Source organism: Phocoena phocoena, chromosome 8 (assembly GCF_963924675.1).
Source record: "Phocoena phocoena chromosome 8, mPhoPho1.1, whole genome shotgun sequence".
In the NCBI taxonomy this organism is placed as follows: Eukaryota; Metazoa; Chordata; class Mammalia; order Artiodactyla; family Phocoenidae; genus Phocoena; species Phocoena phocoena.
The window spans coordinates 109,397,038-109,412,762 of NC_089226.1; the positions used below are offsets into that span (position 1 = coordinate 109,397,038).

The 15,725-nt window shown below is 60.0% G+C and overlaps 1 protein-coding gene across 1 annotated transcript in view; it reads right to left on the reverse strand.

Annotated features, from left to right (window-relative positions):
* MUC2 (mucin 2, oligomeric mucus/gel-forming) overlaps positions 1–15,725 on the reverse strand; it is a 42,938-nt gene that overhangs the window by 5,828 nt on the left and 21,385 nt on the right. The window contains exons 20-48 of the mRNA XM_065882495.1: positions 15,409–15,547; positions 14,981–15,091; positions 14,716–14,895; positions 14,349–14,588; positions 13,748–13,904; positions 13,466–13,597; positions 12,838–12,985; positions 12,460–12,503; positions 11,890–12,087; positions 11,491–11,526; positions 10,638–10,946; positions 10,414–10,544; positions 9,678–10,372; positions 9,467–9,611; positions 9,246–9,418; positions 8,289–8,453; positions 7,281–7,973; positions 7,044–7,121; positions 6,324–6,728; positions 5,988–6,161; positions 5,268–5,672; positions 4,788–5,009; positions 4,311–4,628; positions 3,724–3,884; positions 2,810–2,989; positions 2,133–2,459; positions 1,665–1,849; positions 1,120–1,294; positions 399–646 (exon numbers count right to left, since the gene is read on the reverse strand). Coding sequence (XP_065738567.1) covers positions 399–646; positions 1,120–1,294; positions 1,665–1,849; positions 2,133–2,459; positions 2,810–2,989; positions 3,724–3,884; positions 4,311–4,628; positions 4,788–5,009; positions 5,268–5,672; positions 5,988–6,161; positions 6,324–6,728; positions 7,044–7,121; positions 7,281–7,973; positions 8,289–8,453; positions 9,246–9,418; positions 9,467–9,611; positions 9,678–10,372; positions 10,414–10,544; positions 10,638–10,946; positions 11,491–11,526; positions 11,890–12,087; positions 12,460–12,503; positions 12,838–12,985; positions 13,466–13,597; positions 13,748–13,904; positions 14,349–14,588; positions 14,716–14,895; positions 14,981–15,091; positions 15,409–15,547 — 6,574 coding nt within the window. The remainder of the gene's footprint in view (positions 1–398; positions 647–1,119; positions 1,295–1,664; positions 1,850–2,132; positions 2,460–2,809; positions 2,990–3,723; positions 3,885–4,310; positions 4,629–4,787; positions 5,010–5,267; positions 5,673–5,987; positions 6,162–6,323; positions 6,729–7,043; positions 7,122–7,280; positions 7,974–8,288; positions 8,454–9,245; positions 9,419–9,466; positions 9,612–9,677; positions 10,373–10,413; positions 10,545–10,637; positions 10,947–11,490; positions 11,527–11,889; positions 12,088–12,459; positions 12,504–12,837; positions 12,986–13,465; positions 13,598–13,747; positions 13,905–14,348; positions 14,589–14,715; positions 14,896–14,980; positions 15,092–15,408; positions 15,548–15,725) is intronic.

The following is a 15,725-nucleotide window of genomic DNA, read 5'->3' on the forward strand; positions in this document are numbered from 1 at the left end:
TCCTTGTCCTGACTCGTCTCAGGGGCAAGGTGGCAGGGCCTCTGTCCTCAGAGTCCCCCGGAGACCTGGGGGCCCCCGTGCAGGGGGTAGGACTCCCCGGGCCACGGGAACCAACAACTCCGTGCAGTGTGTTCAGGGCCCCTCCCCACTCACCCCTGTCCTCAGGGAGGGGGCTTCTGCCACAGAGACCTGTGCCCAGGGTGGGTGGCAGGGGCATGAGAGGGGGAGGTCAAGAGGTCCCTGAATGCCTCCAGAGGGCCAGACACAGAAATGTGTCCGCTGAGCGCCACCCTGCCCTCTCCAAGCCTGGCTCTGGGGGAGGAAGCCCAGCCTCCCACCGGCTAAGGGAGCCCGCATCAGTGCGCCCCGCCGTGGACACCCTTCCCCAGCCAACGTGCCTGCACCCTCATGGGCATCGTGTGCACGGCCTTGATCAGCACCTCCTGGGACTCATAGCGCACGATGAGGGCGTGGGGGCAGGACGCTTGGCTGTTGATGTCACAGTGCTGGTTGTCGATGTAGACCCCGAAGTTGTCCATGGTGGGAGTGATCTCCTCCACCAGCACATACGTGCAGTTGCCCTTGTAGCTGTAGTAGAGCCCATCGAAGGTGACGTAGTGCGTGTCCCCCCAGCCCGTGCAGTAGCCTGCAGAGGGAGCTGGGGTGAGCCAGTGCCGAGCCATGGACTGGGGGCTGGGACAGGGACAGGGACAGAGTCAAGGACAGGGACCAAGGGTCAAGGGTCAGGTGGGAAGCGCAACCAGAAACTGAGGGAAGCCCCGAAGTCTGGCTCCTGGGGCACGTGGGACATCTGGGCCCCAAGAGTGCCTTCCGCACTCAGTCCGCAGTGGCCAGGCCTCGGTTCCAACTCCAGCTCTGCCCCACCCCCACCCCAGGCCCCTCGGCGGTGGCCATGCTCTACCAGGCAAGCCCCTCCCTCCCCCCGGACCCCTGGCCTGAGATGGGGAATAAGCAGGAGGCGTGAGAAATTGCTCCAAACGTGGGCCTGACTCTCCGCGGGTGCTCAGCCATCAAAGCCATCACGACGGCCTGGGGTCTGCAGCCCCCACACACACAGTGGGGAGCAGGTGGGGTGGGTCTCTGCGGCGTCGGGCTTACAGTCACACTCCCAGTGCCAGCAGCACTTGTCGGGGTCCTCGACGCGCACAGGCATGAGGCCGTTGGAGCAGGTGGGCATGGGAGGGGGGTCGCACTTCATCTCCACGAGCTCCACGGTGTTGTTGTACTTGCAGATGGCCATGGTGCAGTTACACAGCCACCAGGTCTCGTTCTCCTGCAGGTGGGGAGGGCACAGGGTCAGCAGCACCAGCCTGGTGCCCAGGTTCACACAGGAGGGGTGGGCCGTGCAGACGAGACCCCAGGTGAGCACCTAAGAGCCCTGCCCAGGAGGCTGAAGGCGAAGGGCAACCCCGTCCAGGAGGGCAGCCAGCCACCTCACTACAGCAAGGGGCACGTGGGAGAGAAGGTAGGAGGGCCACAGCAGACCCTGAGCCCAGCAAGCTGCCTAAAGCCTTCTCCCAACTGGGGATGTGGGGCATAGGGGCAGGGGCATAACCAGCAGAAAGGTAGCACCTGGGGCTTTGGATGCCCAGATAGTGGGGGGGGTGTGCCCGTGGGGACAAAAGCCACCCACAGACACAGACCTGTCTGGGAGGATCGAAGTCCAGGCATGCAGGAGGCTTGGTGGTGGGCGGCACACTGGATGTCATGGATGGCTGGGTGGTGGGTGTGGATGGGCAGGACCAGTTGAAAATCTCAAGTATGCAGTTCAGCGAGCAGTTCACGTAATAGCAGGTGTCCCCATGGGTGCTGTTGTACACCAGGTCACCTGCAAGGGGAGAGACCCAGTCCTTACCCCATCCACACAGGGCTGGCCACCAGAGTGCCCAGGCGGGTCCCCACAGAGGCCACGAGAGAGAAGTCCACACCACCCTCACTCAGCCCTGATTTGTGGTGGCAGCACACGGGGCTGGCCATGGAGACATCCGCCCGTGCTGGCATACAGCTTCCCAAGCAAGCGCCCAGTTTAGACCTTCAACTGACCCCTGGGCGCTGGGAACGCAAAGTCCCGCCAGCCTGCATTGCCTGAGCAGAATGAAAAGCTTGGGTACCTGGGGCATAGTACGTGTTATTGAAATAGCAGCATTGCCTCTGGGGCCCGGTGGTGACTGAGACGATGCTCGTGGTGATGTTGGGTGAGGTTAATGGGATCACCGTGGGGGTGGTCACACTGGAGGTCAAGGTGCTGGTGGTCTGTGGCGTGGGTGGCATGGTCGACGAGTGTCCTATTGGTGTGGAAGTTCCCGTGGAAGTCGTTGACACAGTCGTGGGAGTGGGTATGTGTGTGGAAGGGGGGCCTGTGGTGGATGAAGGGGGCCCAGTCGTGGTTCCACGGGTGGGAGCAGTCTTCGAGGAGGTGGGACCCGAGGTTGGCGAGCCTGTAAGAATGGAGGGTGCAGTCAGGGCTGAGGGCGTCCAGCCATCGTAGATGCACAGGCGGCCTGGCGGCAAGTGCGTGTGGGCAGCTCACTCAAAGGACGTGGTACCTGGCGTGGGAGGCCTCACATCCATTTCCCCAGCCCTCAGTCTCAGGGTTGAGCAGAGTGTCAGGGCCCACAGTCTATGGTGTATGTAACAGGGAGGCCATGGGGGTGAGGCACCAGCTCCAGGCAGCACGAGAGCCACAGGACATTGGTCCATCAAGAGAGGCTGACCAGCTGCCCTCCAAAGCCCCAGGGGGGAAGTGCAGCTGGAAGAGGGGGGACAGAGGGAGGGTCTCCCATGGCACCTGACTGGCAGCCTCTACTCCCCATGAGGCCACACATGCCTCGGTGGTCTTCCCTCAGGATGGCTTTGCCCACGTAGCCCATCTTACAGCCATAGGCTGAGGGATGTGGGCCACAGGCAGCCATGCCCAAGGAGAGACGTACTGTGGGGTCAGCAGCTTCCTGAACACTCAGCATCAGGACTTGGGGGGCAGGAGAGGCAGGCGAGCCCTGCTGGAGCCTTCTTGGGGACCGCTGTCACTGGGTAGGGTGGGGGGCACCTGTCTCAAGACCCAAGAGCTGTAAAGCTCCCCTGGCGGGAGAAGGAACGGTAAGCGCATCACCAATAACCACGCAAGTTCCATGGTCTCTGTGTACCTGGAGGGGTGGTGCCAGGTGTAGGTGGAGAGGGCGTGGTTCCTCCTGTTGTAGTGATGGCTGATTCTGTCGACGCTGGGGTCTGTGGTGTGCTATATGTCTCCACAGTTGTTGGGGCGGTGGTCACAAGCGTGGTAGATTCCATGGAAGAGGGATAGGTGGACTGGGAGGTTGGAGGGGAAGACGGAGGAAGAGATTTTGATGTGCTGCTGGTAGTGCTAATGTTGGGAAGTGGGGTTGGAGTCTCTGTGGACGTGGCAGTGGTCGGGGAGGGGATTTCTGTGGTGGTGGATGCTGGAGTTGGGGTCTCTGTTATGGTGGGTGTAGGTGTTGGAGTCTCGGTGGAGGTGGTGCTAATGGTGAGGGTCGGAGTTGGAGTCACTGTGGAGGTGGTGGTCAGTGGTGGTGTTGGGGTCACTGTGGTGGTGGTTATTGATGTTGGGGTCTCTGTGGTTGTGATAGTGGTGGGGATTGTCTCTCTAGTGGTGGTGGTCGGAGTTGGAGTCCCAGTTGAAGTGGTGGTGGGTGCTGTGGTTGGGGTCTCTGTACTGGTCGGCACTGGAATCTCTGTTGTGGTTGTCGTGGGGGTCGGAGCTGGAGTCCCAGAGGAAGTGGTGGTGGGTGTTGTGGTTGCGGTCTCCATAGTGGTCGGAGATGGAATCTCTGTTGTGGTTGTGCTGGGGGTCGCAGTTGGAGTCCCAGTTGAAGTGGTGGTAGGCGCTGTGGTTGGGGTCTCACTAGTGGTCAGAGTTGGAGTCCCTATTGTGGTTGTGATGGGAGTTGGAGTCCCTATTGTGGTTGTGGTGGGAGTTGGAGTTGGAGTCCCAGTTGAAGTGGTGGTGGGTGTTGTGGTTAGGGTCCCTGTAGTGGTTGGAATCTCTGTTGTGGTTGTTGTAGGGGTTACAGTTGGAGTCCCAGTTGAAGTAGTGATGGATGTTGTGGCTGGGGTCTCTGTAGTGGTCGGAGTTGGAGTCCCTATTGTGGTTGTGGTGGGGGTTGGACTTGGAGTCGCAGTTGAAGTGGTGGTGGGTGCTGTGGTTGGGGTCTCTGTAGTGGTCGGAGTTGGAATCTCTGTTGTGGTTGTCGTGGGGGTCATAGTTGGAGTCCCAGTTGAAGTGGTGGTAGGTGTTGTGGCTGGGATCTCACTAGTGGTCGGAGTTGGAGTCCCTCTTGTGGTGGTGGTGGGGATTGGAGTCAGAGTCCCAGTTGAAGTGGTGGTGGGTGTTGTGGTTGGGGTCTCTGTAGTGGTCGGAGTTGGAGTCCCTATTGTGGTTGTGGTGGGGGTCGGACTTGGAGTCCCAGTTGAAGTGGTGGTGGGTGTTGTGGTTCGGGTCTCTGTAGTGGTCGGAGTTGGAATCTCTGTTGCGGTTGTGCTGTGGGTCGCAGTTGGAGTCCCAGTTGAAGTGGTGGTGGGTGTTATGGTTGGGGTCTCCGTAGTGGTCGGAGTTGGAATCTTTGTCGTGGCTCTTGTGGGGGTCGGAGTTGGAGTCCCAGGTGAAGTGGTGGTGGGTGTTGTGGTTCGGATCTCTGTAGTGGTCGGAGTTGGAACCTCTGTTGTGGTGGTGGGGGTCTGAGTTGCAGTCCCAGTTGAAGTGGTGGTAGGTGTTGTGGTTGGGGTCTCACTAGTGGTCGGAGTTGGAGTCCCTCTTGTGGTTGTGGTGGGGATTGGAGTCAGAGTCCCAGTTGAAGTGGTGGTAGGCGTTGTGGTTGGGGTCTCTGTAGTGGTCGGAGTTGGAGTCCCTATTGTTGTTGTGGTGGGGGTCGGACTTGGAGTCCCAGTTGAAGTGGTGGTGGGTGTTGTGGTCGGGGTCTCCATAGTGGTCGGAGTTGGAATCTTTGTCGTGGCTTTTGTGGGGGTCGGAGTTGGAGTCCCAGGTGAAGTGGTGGTGGGTGTTGTGGTTCGGGTCTCTGTAGTGGTCGGAGTTGGAATCTTTGTCGTGGTTGTGCTGGGGGTCACAGTTGTAGTCCCAGTTGAAGTGGTGGTGGGTGATGTGGTTGGGGTCTCTGTAGTGGTCAGAGTTGGAACCTCTGTTGTGGTTGTGGTGGGGGTCTGAGTTGCAGTCCCAGTTGAAGTGGTGGTAGGGGTTGTGGTTGGGGTCTCACTAGTGGTCGGAGTTGGAGTCGCTCTTGTGGTTGTGGTGGGGGTTGGAGTCGGGGTCCCAGTTGAAGTGGTGGTGGGTGTTGTGGTTCGGGTCTCTGTAGTGGTCGGAGTTGGAACCTCTGTTGTGGTTGTGGTGGGGGTCAGAGTTGCAGTCCCAGTTGAAGTGGTGGTAGGTGTTGTGGTTGGGGTCTCCGTAGTGGTCGGAGTTGGAATCTTTGTTGTGGCTTTTGTGGGGGTCGGAGTTGGAGTCCCAGGTGAAGTGGTGGTGGGTGTTGTGGTTCGGGTCTCTGTAGTGGTCGGAGTTGGAATCTCTGTTGTGGTTGTGCTGGGGGTCGCAGTAGGAGTCCCAGTTGAAGTGGTGGTGGGTGATGTGGTTGGGGTCTCTGTAGTGGTCAGAGTTGGAATCTCTGTTGTGGTTGTCATGGGCGTCATAGTTGGAGTCCCAGTTGAAGTGGCAGTAGGGGTTGTGGTTGGGGTCTCACTAGTGGTCGGAGTTGGAGTCCCTCTTGTGGTTGTGGTGGGGATTGGAGTCGGGGTCCCAGTTGAAGTGGTGGTGGGTGTTGTGGTTCGGGTCTCTGTAGTGGTCGGAGTTGGAACCTCTGTTGTGGTTGTGGTGGGGGTCAGAGTTGCAGTCCCAGTTGAAGTGGTGGTAGGTGTTGTGGTTGGGGTCTCACTAGTGGTCGGAGTTGGAGTCCCTCTTGTGGTTGTGGTGGGGGTCGGACTTGGAGTCCCAGGTGAAGTGGTGGTGGGTGTTGTGGTTGGGGTCTCCGTAGGGGTTGGAGTTGGAATCTTTGTTGTGGCTCTTGTGGGGGTCGGAGTTGGAGTCCCAGGTGAAGTGGTGGTGGGTGTTGTGGTTGGGGTCTCCGTAGTGGTCGGAGTTGGAATCTTTGTCGTGGCTCTTGTGGGGGTCGGAGTTGGAGTCCCAGGTGAAGTGGTGGTGGGTGTTGTGGTTCGTGTCTCTGTAGTGGTCGGAGTTGGAACCTCTGTTGTGGTTGTGGTGGGGGTCTGAGTTGCAGTCCCAGTTGAAGTGGTGGTAGGTGTTGTGGTTGGGGTCTCACTAGTGGTCGGAGTTGGAGTCCCTCTTGTGGTTGTGGTGGGGATTGGAGTCAGAGTCCCAGTTGAAGTGGTGGTGGGTGTTGTGGTTGGGGTCTCTGTAGTGGTCGGAGTTGGAGTCCCTATTGTGGTTGTGGTGGGGGTCGGACTTGGAGTCCCAGTTGAAGTGGTGGTGGGTGTTGTGGTTGGGGTCTCCGTAGTGGTCGGAGTTGGAATCTTTGTTGTGGCTTTTGTGGGGGTCGGAGTTGGAGTCCCAGGTGAAGTGGTGGTGGGTGTTGTGGTTCGGGTCTCTGTAGTGGTCGGAGTTGGAATCTCTGTTGTGGTTGTGCTGGGGGTCGCAGTAGGAGTCCCAGTTGAAGTGGTGGTGGGTGATGTGGTTGGGGTCTCTGTAGTGGTCAGAGTTGGAATCTCTGTTGTGGTTGTCATGGGCGTCATAGTTGGAGTCCCAGTTGAAGTGGCAGTAGGGGTTGTGGTTGGGGTCTCACTAGTGGTCGGAGTTGGAGTCCCTCTTGTGGTTGTGGTGGGGATTGGAGTCGGGGTCCCAGTTGAAGTGGTGGTGGGTGTTGTGGTTCGGGTCTCTGTAGTGGTCGGAGTTGGAACCTCTGTTGTGGTTGTGGTGGGGGTCAGAGTTGCAGTCCCAGTTGAAGTGGTGGTAGGTGTTGTGGTTGGGGTCTCACTAGTGGTCGGAGTTGGAGTCCCTCTTGTGGTTGTGGTGGGGGTCGGACTTGGAGTCCCAGGTGAAGTGGTGGTGGGTGTTGTGGTTGGGGTCTCCGTAGGGGTTGGAGTTGGAATCTTTGTTGTGGCTCTTGTGGGGGTCGGAGTTGGAGTCCCAGGTGAAGTGGTGGTGGGTGTTGTGGTTCGGGTCTCTGTAGTGGTCGGAGTTGGAACCTCTGTTGTGGTGGTGGGGGTCTGAGTTGCAGTCCCAGTTGAAGTGGTGGTAGGTGTTGTGGTTGGGGTCTCACTAGTGGTCGGAGTTGGAGTCCCTCTTGTGGTTGTGGTGGGGATTGGAGTCAGAGTCCCTGTTGAAGTGGTGGTGGGTGTTGTGGTTGGGGTCTCTGTAGTGGTCGGAGTTGGAGTCCCTATTGTGGTTGTGGTGGGGGTCGGACTTGGAGTCCCAGTTGAAGTGGTGGTGGGTGTTATGGTTGGGGTCTCCGTAGTGGTCGGAGTTGGAATCTTTGTTGTGGCTTTTGTGGGGGTCGGAGTTGGAGTCCCAGGTGAAGTGGTGGTGGGTGTTGTGGTTCGGGTCTCTGTAGTGGTCGGAGTTGGAATCTCTGTTGCGGTTGTGCTGTGGGTCGCAGTTTGAGTCCCAGTTGAAGTGGTGGTGGGTGTTGTGGTTGGGGTCTCCGTAGGGGTTGGAGTTGGAATCTTTGTCGTGGCTTTTGTGGGGGTCGGAGTCGGAGTCCCAGTTGAAGTGGTGGTAGGCGTTGTGGTTGGGGTCTCTGTAGTGGTCGGAGTTGGAGTCCCTATTGTTGTTGTGGTGGGGGTCGGACTTGGAGTCCCAGTTGAAGTGGTGGTGGGTGTTGTGGTTCGGGTCTCTGTAGTGGTCGGAGTTGGAATCTCTGTTGTGGTTGTGCTGGGGGTCACAGTTGTAGTCCCAGTTGAAGTGGTGGTGGGTGATGTGGTTGGGGTCTCTGTAGTGGTCAGAGTTGGAATCTCTGTTGTGGTTGTCGTGGGCGTCATAGTTGGAGTCCCAGTTGAAGTGGTGGTAGGGGTTGTGGTTGGGGTCTCACTAGTGGTCGGAGTTGGAGTCGCTCTTGTGGTTGTGGTGGGGGTTGGAGTCGGGGTCCCAGTTGAAGTGGTGGTGGGTGTTGTGGTTCGGGTCTCTGTAGTGGTCGGAGTTGGAACCTCTGTTGTGGTTGTGGTGGGGGTCAGAGTTGCAGTCCCAGTTGAAGTGGTGGTAGGTGTTGTGGTTGGGGTCTCACTAGTAGTCGGAGTTGGAGTCCCTCTTGTGGTTGTGGTGGGGGTCGGACTTGGAGTCCCAGGTGAAGTGGTGGTGGGTGTTGTGGTTGGGGTCTCCGTAGTGGTCGGAGTTGGAATCTTTGTTGTGGCTTTTGTGGGGGTCGGAGTTGGAGTCCCAGGTGAAGTGGTGGTGGGTGTTGTGGTTCGGGTCTCTGTAGTGGTCGGAGTTGGAACCTCTGTTGTGGTTGTGGAGGGGGTCAGAGTTGCAGTCCCACTTGAAGTGGTGGTAGGTGTTGTGGTTGGGGTCTCACTAGTGGTCGGAGTTGGAGTCCCTCTTGTGGTTGTGGTGGGGGTTGGAGTCGGAGTCCCAGTTGAAGTGGTGGTGGGTGTTGTGGTTGGGGTCTCAGTAGTGGTCGGAGTTGGAATCTTTGTTGTGGCTTTTGTGGGGGTCGGAGGTGGAGTCCCAGGTGAAGTGGTGGTGGGTGTTGTGGTTCGGGTCTCTGTAGTGGTCGGAGTTGGAACCTCTGTTGTGGTGGTGGGGGTCTGAGTTGCAGTCCCAGTTGAAGTGGTGGTAGGTTTTGTGGTTGGGGTCTCACTAGTGGTCAGAGTTGGAGTCCCTCTTGTGGTTGTGGTGGGGGTTGGAGTCGGAGTCCCAGTTGAAATGGTGGTAGGTATTGTGGTTGGGGTCTCTGTAGTGGTCGGAGTTGGAGTCCCTATTGTTGTTGTGGTGGGGGTCTGAGTCGGAGTCCCAGTTGAAGTGGTGGTAGGTCTTGTGGTTGGGGTCTCACTAGTGGTCGGAGTTGGAGTCCCTCTTTTGGTGGTGGTGGGGGTCTGAGTTGCAGTCCCAGTTGAAGTGGTGGTAGGTGTTGTGGTTGGGATCTCACTAGTGGTCGGAGTTGGAGTCCCTCTTGTGGTTGTGGTGGGGGTCGGAGTCGGAGTCCCAGTTGAAGTGGTGGTAGGTGTTGTGGTTGGGGTCTCACTAGTGGTCGGAGTTGGAGTCCCTATTGTGGTTGTGGTGGGGGTCGGACTTGGAGTCCCAGTTGAAGTGGTGGTCGGTGTTGTGGTTGGGGTCTCCGTAGTGGTCGGAGTTGGAATCTTTGTTGTGGCTTTTGTAGGGGTCGGAGTTGGTGTCCCAGTTGAAGTGGTGGTGGGTGTTGTGGTTCGGGTCTCTGTAGTGGTCAGAGTTGGAATCTCTGTTGTGCTTGTGGTGGGGGTCGGAGTTGGAGTCCCAGTTGAAGTGGTGCTAGGCGTTGTGGTTGGGGTCTCTGTAGTGGTCAGAGTTGGAGTCCCTCTTGTGGTTGTGGTGGGGATTGGAGTTGGAGTCCCAGTTGAAGTGGTGGTGGGTGCTGTGGTTGGGGTCTCTGTAGTGGTCGGAGTTGGAATCTCTGTTGTGGCTGTGGTGGGGGTCAGAGTTGCAGTCCCAGTTGAAGTGGTGGTAGGTGTTGTGGTTGGGGTCTCACTAGTGGTCGGAGTTGGAGTCCCTATTGTGGTTGTGGTGGGGGTCGGACTTGGAGTCCCAGTTGAAGTGGTGGTGGGTGTTGTGGTTGGGGTCTCTGTAGTGGTCGGAGTTGGAGTCCCTATTGTGGTTGTGGTGGGGGTCGGAGTTGGAGTCCCAGGTGAAGTGGTGGTGGGTGTTGTGGTTGGGGTCCCTGTAGTGGTCGGAGTTGGAGTCCCTCTTGTGGATGTGGTGGGGGTCAGAGTCGGAGTCCCAGGTGAAGTGGTGGTGGGTGTTGTGGTTGGGGTCCCTGTAGTGGTCGGAGTTGGAGTCCCTCTTGTGGTTGTGGTGGGGGTCGGAGTTGGAGTCCCAGGTGAAGTGGTGGTGGGTGTTGTGGTTGGGGTCCCTGTAGTGGTTGGAGTTGGAGTCCCTCTTGTGGTTGTGGTGGGGGTCGGAGTTGGAGTCCCAGGTGAAGTGGTGGTGGGTGTTGTCGTTGGGGTCCCTGTAGTGGTCGGAGTTGGAGTCCCTCTTGTGGTTGTGGTGGGGGTCGGAGTTGGAGTCCCAGGTGAAGTGGTGGTGGGTGTTGTGGTTGGGGTCCCTGTAGTGGTTGGAGTTGGAGTCCCTCTTGTGGTTGTGGTGGGGGTCGGAGTTGGAGTCCCAGGTGAAGTGGTGGTGGGTGTTGTCGTTGGGGTCCCTGTAGTGGTCGGAGTTGGAGTCCCTCTTGTGGTTGTGGTGGGGGTCGGAGTTGGAGTCCCAGGTGAAGTGGTGGTGGGTGTTGTGGTTGGGGTCCCTGTAGTGGTTGGAGTTGGAGTCCCTCTTGTGGTTGTGGTGGGGGTCGGAGTTGGAGTCCCAGGTGAAGTGGTGGTGGGTGTTGTGGTTGGGGTCCCTGTAGTGGTCGGAGTTGGAGTCCCTCTTGTGGATGTGCTGGGGGTCAGAGTTGGAGTCCCAGTTGAAGTGGTGGTGGGCGTCGTGATCTGGTTCGTGCGACACTCATCTGTCAGCCAGCAACAATAGACGCGTATCTCATAGTCATAGCAGACTTCAAAAGGTCCTTTTCCAAACTGGTCGTCGTTCTTGCAGATGAACCCGAAGGATACATTGCACTGAGCCTCCTGTCCCAGCTTCTCCCAGCTGAGGTGCGGCTCTATGGCCACCCTGCACTCGATAGCCTTGGGGGCCCTGCAGACATGGTTGAATGTCTCTCGGTCTCCACCATCACTGCCAATTCTGGGATGGTAATCGTTGATCCAGTCGGACCAGGAGCAGCATAGCCCTAGGCGAGCAAGATGCAGCGCTGGTCAGCCAGGCTGGGGCGCGCCTTTCGGGAGATCTGTGGGACTCGGAGAACCGATACCCCCAGGACCAGCTGTCCCCATCATCACCAAAGGGCACAGTGTTGGCTCTGAGGCTCTAGGCTGAGCCCTAACTTCCACCCTCCACTTCTCCCCTCCTTCTGCAGCTAAAAACCCAAGACCCCAATGCCATGCCAGTGACAGACCCAGGCCTCAGAGCGCCAGCCTAGCACCCCTTCCTCAGCTACTTTCAAATCCTTATGCCAAACAAATAAATAAGGAAAGGGCCACCCAGTCCAGCGAAGAAGCACGCCGGCAGGGACTTGGTCTGGACTCTTGACCAATGTTTTCACCCTGAGCTGGTCAGGTCCCCTGCACGTGTCCCTGGGCTCAGCAAATCGGGAATCGAGTCACCAAAATACAGCATCTTCGGTCCGTGAGCCGCTGGTCCAGCCCGCCCCGCCCAGCCCCGTGTCTGGGTCTCAAGGGAGGCGCCCAGCAGCTTTCTAAAGGTCCTCGCCCTGTATCATTGGGAACGCCGTCAACGTGACTTACTCTGAGTTGTTGAAGAGGGAGATGGCACTGCAGTAAAAGGGGGGGAAAAGAGAATGTCATTCTATAGCTTTGAGGTTTTTCCAACCTTTTAATTTTACCAGTTTCTTTTCCCGGTGGCTGGTAGCTGGCGGCTCGTTCAGCGCGAGCTGCAATTTCAGCCCGAGCAAATGCACGGGGACTAGAGGGTGTCTCTCTGCCTCCTCTGACCCTTAGGGGTAGTTTCCTGCGGGTCTGGGGAGACGGCCCCGAGTCACCATCACTGCAATCTGGGCTCAGGGGTGTGGTCAAGATGCTGGGAGGCAGGGGACACTCCCTGAGTTGAGAGGCATGTCGGCATCACCCCCATCTACCTAGAAAGGCCGCCCTGCTGGGATCAGGGGAAGACCTTACCTGTACTGGCGGTCAGAGTGGTGCTCGTGGTGGTGGAGGGGGTGATGGGGGAGACAGAGGTGGTGGTGGCGGGTGTTGAGGGGGACAAGGGTGGTGAGGTGTGCTCGCATATGCCGAAGTGCTTCTCCACCGTCCCGTTGGGGCCACAGATCTCCCGGTAGCAGAAGGGGCCGTCCTGCTTAGAGGTGACAATCTTCCCTGGGGGGAGACCGACGTCAACACGTCAGGAACAAGACAGAGACTCACAAGGCCCTCCTCAGCCTGTCCCAATAAGGGGAAGACTGGTTTCCCCCACCTCCAACCACTGGCAAACCAGCGCCCGTCAGGACCCCATTCCCAGAATTCTAAGTGGTGCCCATCAGGACACAGAAGCTACACCACAGATGGGGCATCTGCTCCCCATCAGGAGAAATACACACATTTCAGGGGAGCCCGAGGGGCTGCTGCTAATCAGGGGCACATCTGAGCTGGGAGGGCCCCAGGGAAGCCACACAGAAGAAAAGGGGGAGGGGGAAGGGGAGAATGACCCCAACACAGCCCAGGAGGACAGTCCAGGGGCGGGCAGCTTACCTATGTCTGTCTGGCAGTCAACTTGCGAGGAGCTGTTACACACACTGAAAAGCAAGAGCAAGGCTGCAGGCCCGAGGAAACGCTGGCCTCTCCCAGCCGCCTCTGCCACCGGCCCAAAGCCTCAGGGCGCTACCCCAAAGGCTGGGTCCAGGAGCCCCCGCCTGGGTTCCCACTGTGGGCAGAGAGGGGACGAGGCAAGGGGAGCAGAGGAAGGAGGGCCCACTTCTCCCCTCCCCCTGGTTCCTGTGTGCGTGCGGCCACGTGTCCACATGTGTGTACATGAACAACACTGTGTGCCAGTGTGTGTGCGTGGATGTGGGTGCGTGTGTACGTGTGCACTGATCTCCCCCGGGGCCCCTGCGACGTGAGCTTAGATACCAAGAGTGGCAGATGTGCTTCTTGGGCACAGACTCTCCAGGTGAGTAGTGAGTGTCCATGACGTAGCAACCACATCTGTCCCGTGTGACACACTTCTTCAGGTCCTCGTCGTAGATGGGACTTTCCTTAGGGCACCGGGGGTAGCAGCCTGGTGGGCACAGGGCACGGGGCTTGGACCGGCACAGAGGACCCCACATCCACCAGACCCTACCCGTCTTCCCCACCCTGGAAGGTCCTCTTCTCCAGATGTCCTCTGGGAAGGCAGGGGCCTGGACACCGCCCCCTTCCTGGGGCCCTGACGCGGCCCTGTGGCCAAAGGGACAGCCAGGCCCTGCCCAGCCTCCTGGGGGGCACGCCCACTGCTCCCTCCCCAGACCTCCGTGTTCTCGGCTCACAGACGCTGCAGAGGACTCCCTAGCCCCCACCTCGCCCTCTTCTGCTCTTTCCCCACAGCAGCTTCGCCCCCGACCTCACACGGTCTCCTGACCTTACGTGGCGTGTTAAGCTGCCCCTTTTCTGCCTCTCTCCTCTAGGGCGGGGTCTCGACTCAGGCTCCCAGCCCACTGTCAGCGCGGCGAGCCTGGCCCACCCTGGCACGCAGGGTCCCGGGCCCCACAGGGCGCCTCACCCTCCAGGTGGGACACGGAGATGTTGGAGTGAACGCCACTGATCGTCCTGCACGTCTCAAAGCTGTGGTTCCCGCAGGGTTCGTAGTGCCACTGACACTCGTTCGGGGGGTTGTAGTAGTCACAGAATATGGCTGGGGGAGGGGGGAGGGGGGGTCAGGCTTGGGGAGGGCCGAGGCCGGGCGGGGGAGGCGGGGAGGGGGCCACAGACACCCCATCCCCCGGTGCAGCAGCCTCCGGCCCGCCACACTGGCACCCCAGGTCCAGGACAGGCGGGCACTCACGGCACAGCTCGGGCGTCCTCCAGAACACGCAGGCCCCCTCCTTGGTGCACTCTTGGGCGTAGGCGGTCACAGCAGAGCAGAAACACTCACAGTCCCCGCCCGTGTCGCAGGAGCACGAGTCGTGGACACAGGCTTCGTAGAAGGGCTTGGGGTCCACCTAGGGGAGGAGCCTCCATGTGCCCGGTGTCTACACTGCCCTCATGCGGACAGGCCTTCCCCTGTGGCCCAGGAAGCTCGGGACCCCGAGGCCGACTCCGCGCCCGGGACAGGGTGTGGTCACCCAGCCCTAGCCCCTCAGTGGGGCTGTCAGGGGAGGTCCAGCGACGGTTGCCCAACCCTGCCCACCTCCCCCCACCGCTGCCGGGAGCTAAGGGCCATCTGGGCCTCAGGGGCTTGTGTCCTTTCTCCCTCCCTGGAAGGTCCAGAGGCCGGGGGTCCAACCAGGGGTCTCAGAGGGAAGGCTGGACCTCTGGTCACGTGTCCGAAGGACACAGAAGATGGAGCTGAAGCTGGAGAACAGATGGCACAGGCTGACGCAGCCGGGAGACCGCCCCGCCCTCAGCCCCGCCCTCGGCCCCGCCCGCGCCCACTCCCCGCCCACCTTGCTGTGGCAGACGCCGAAGACCGGGCCCTTGATGATGCTGCACTGCTTCTCGGCCCAGGAGCGGCGGTGCGGCCTCAGGGCGCACGGCTCGGGGGTGGCGCTCACGTCCGGACAGGTGGGGGCCTCCTTCCAGCTGTTCCCGAAGTCCAGCTCACTCTCCACCACCATGTGGTCCCGCGTGGTGAAGTCGTTGCTGGATCGCTGGTCAAAGTTCCCACACAGGCCACACACAGTGCCCTGCAGAGACAAGCCGGCCGGGGGCTTTGCCAGGGGGCTCGCCGGCGGGAGCGGCTGGCCGCTCACGAGCCTGGGAGGCCCGGGGGCAGCATAGGCACGGACTGGCTGACGGGCAGGCGGTGCACACCTTGTAGGAGGGGGCGAGCTTGATGAAGACGCTGGTCCTCTTGTCCCAGATGACGACGATGCCAACGCTAGCCTCCACCACCAGGTACTGGCCCACTTCCCGCGTGGTGTAGGCCACATGGTGGCCCACGTCACGCTGTATCACCATGCGGTGTTTGTCCTCCAGCTTTAGCTCCGTCCTCTGTGCCCAGGGGAGAGGCCCCGTCACTGGCCGAGTCTGAGGGTCCCCAAGGGACCATGCGTGCCCAGGGGAAGGCAGCACTCACCCCCAGGAAGATCTTGATGGCCTTGGAGCAGGTGACGCCCGTGGTGCCACAGGGGACATTCTCGGTGATGACACTGAAGGAGCCCAGTGAGGAGTTCTGGCCACAGTAGTCCTGGGGGCCCACGGGCATGTGAGCCGGGCCGGCCCGGCCATGAGGGTCCTGGGCACCTCCCCCAAGCTGGGCCTGGTCGAGCCTCAGCCCCTCATCTGTTGAGAGGGGCCTTAACCCCCCAAACACACACGCCCCTGTGCACCCCACACCCCCGAAACCCACGGGAGGGTCATGGAATGGGAGGGCCAAGGAAGGGCTCCCGTCCCGCCCCAGACCCCCTCCACTCGGAGCCTCCTCACTGGACTGGGAGCAGCCCAGGGCCAGCAGCGCAGGGGCCACGAAGCAGAGGCAGGCTCTGGCCATGCCCTCGGCCTCACCTGAACGGCCACGTAGGAGCAGTGTCCATCAAAGTCATAGTACTTCCCGTCGAAGGTGATGTAGTGGCTGTTCCCGTAGATGGCACAGGTGCCGTGGCACACGGACTGGGTGCATGCCCAGCGCCCTTTCTGGCAGGTGCTGAGGAGAGCGAGATGGGGGGCCTGGAGGGGCTGCAGGGGCCCAGGTCCCCCACCCCTGCTCAGCGTGTATCCTGGCGCTGTGCGGAAAGCCCCCCAGCAGCTCACAGAGCACACCTCCAGGCCCTCCTATCCCAGCGCCCACCCAGGCCAGGGCCCTGCCAGCCAGGTGGGAGGCC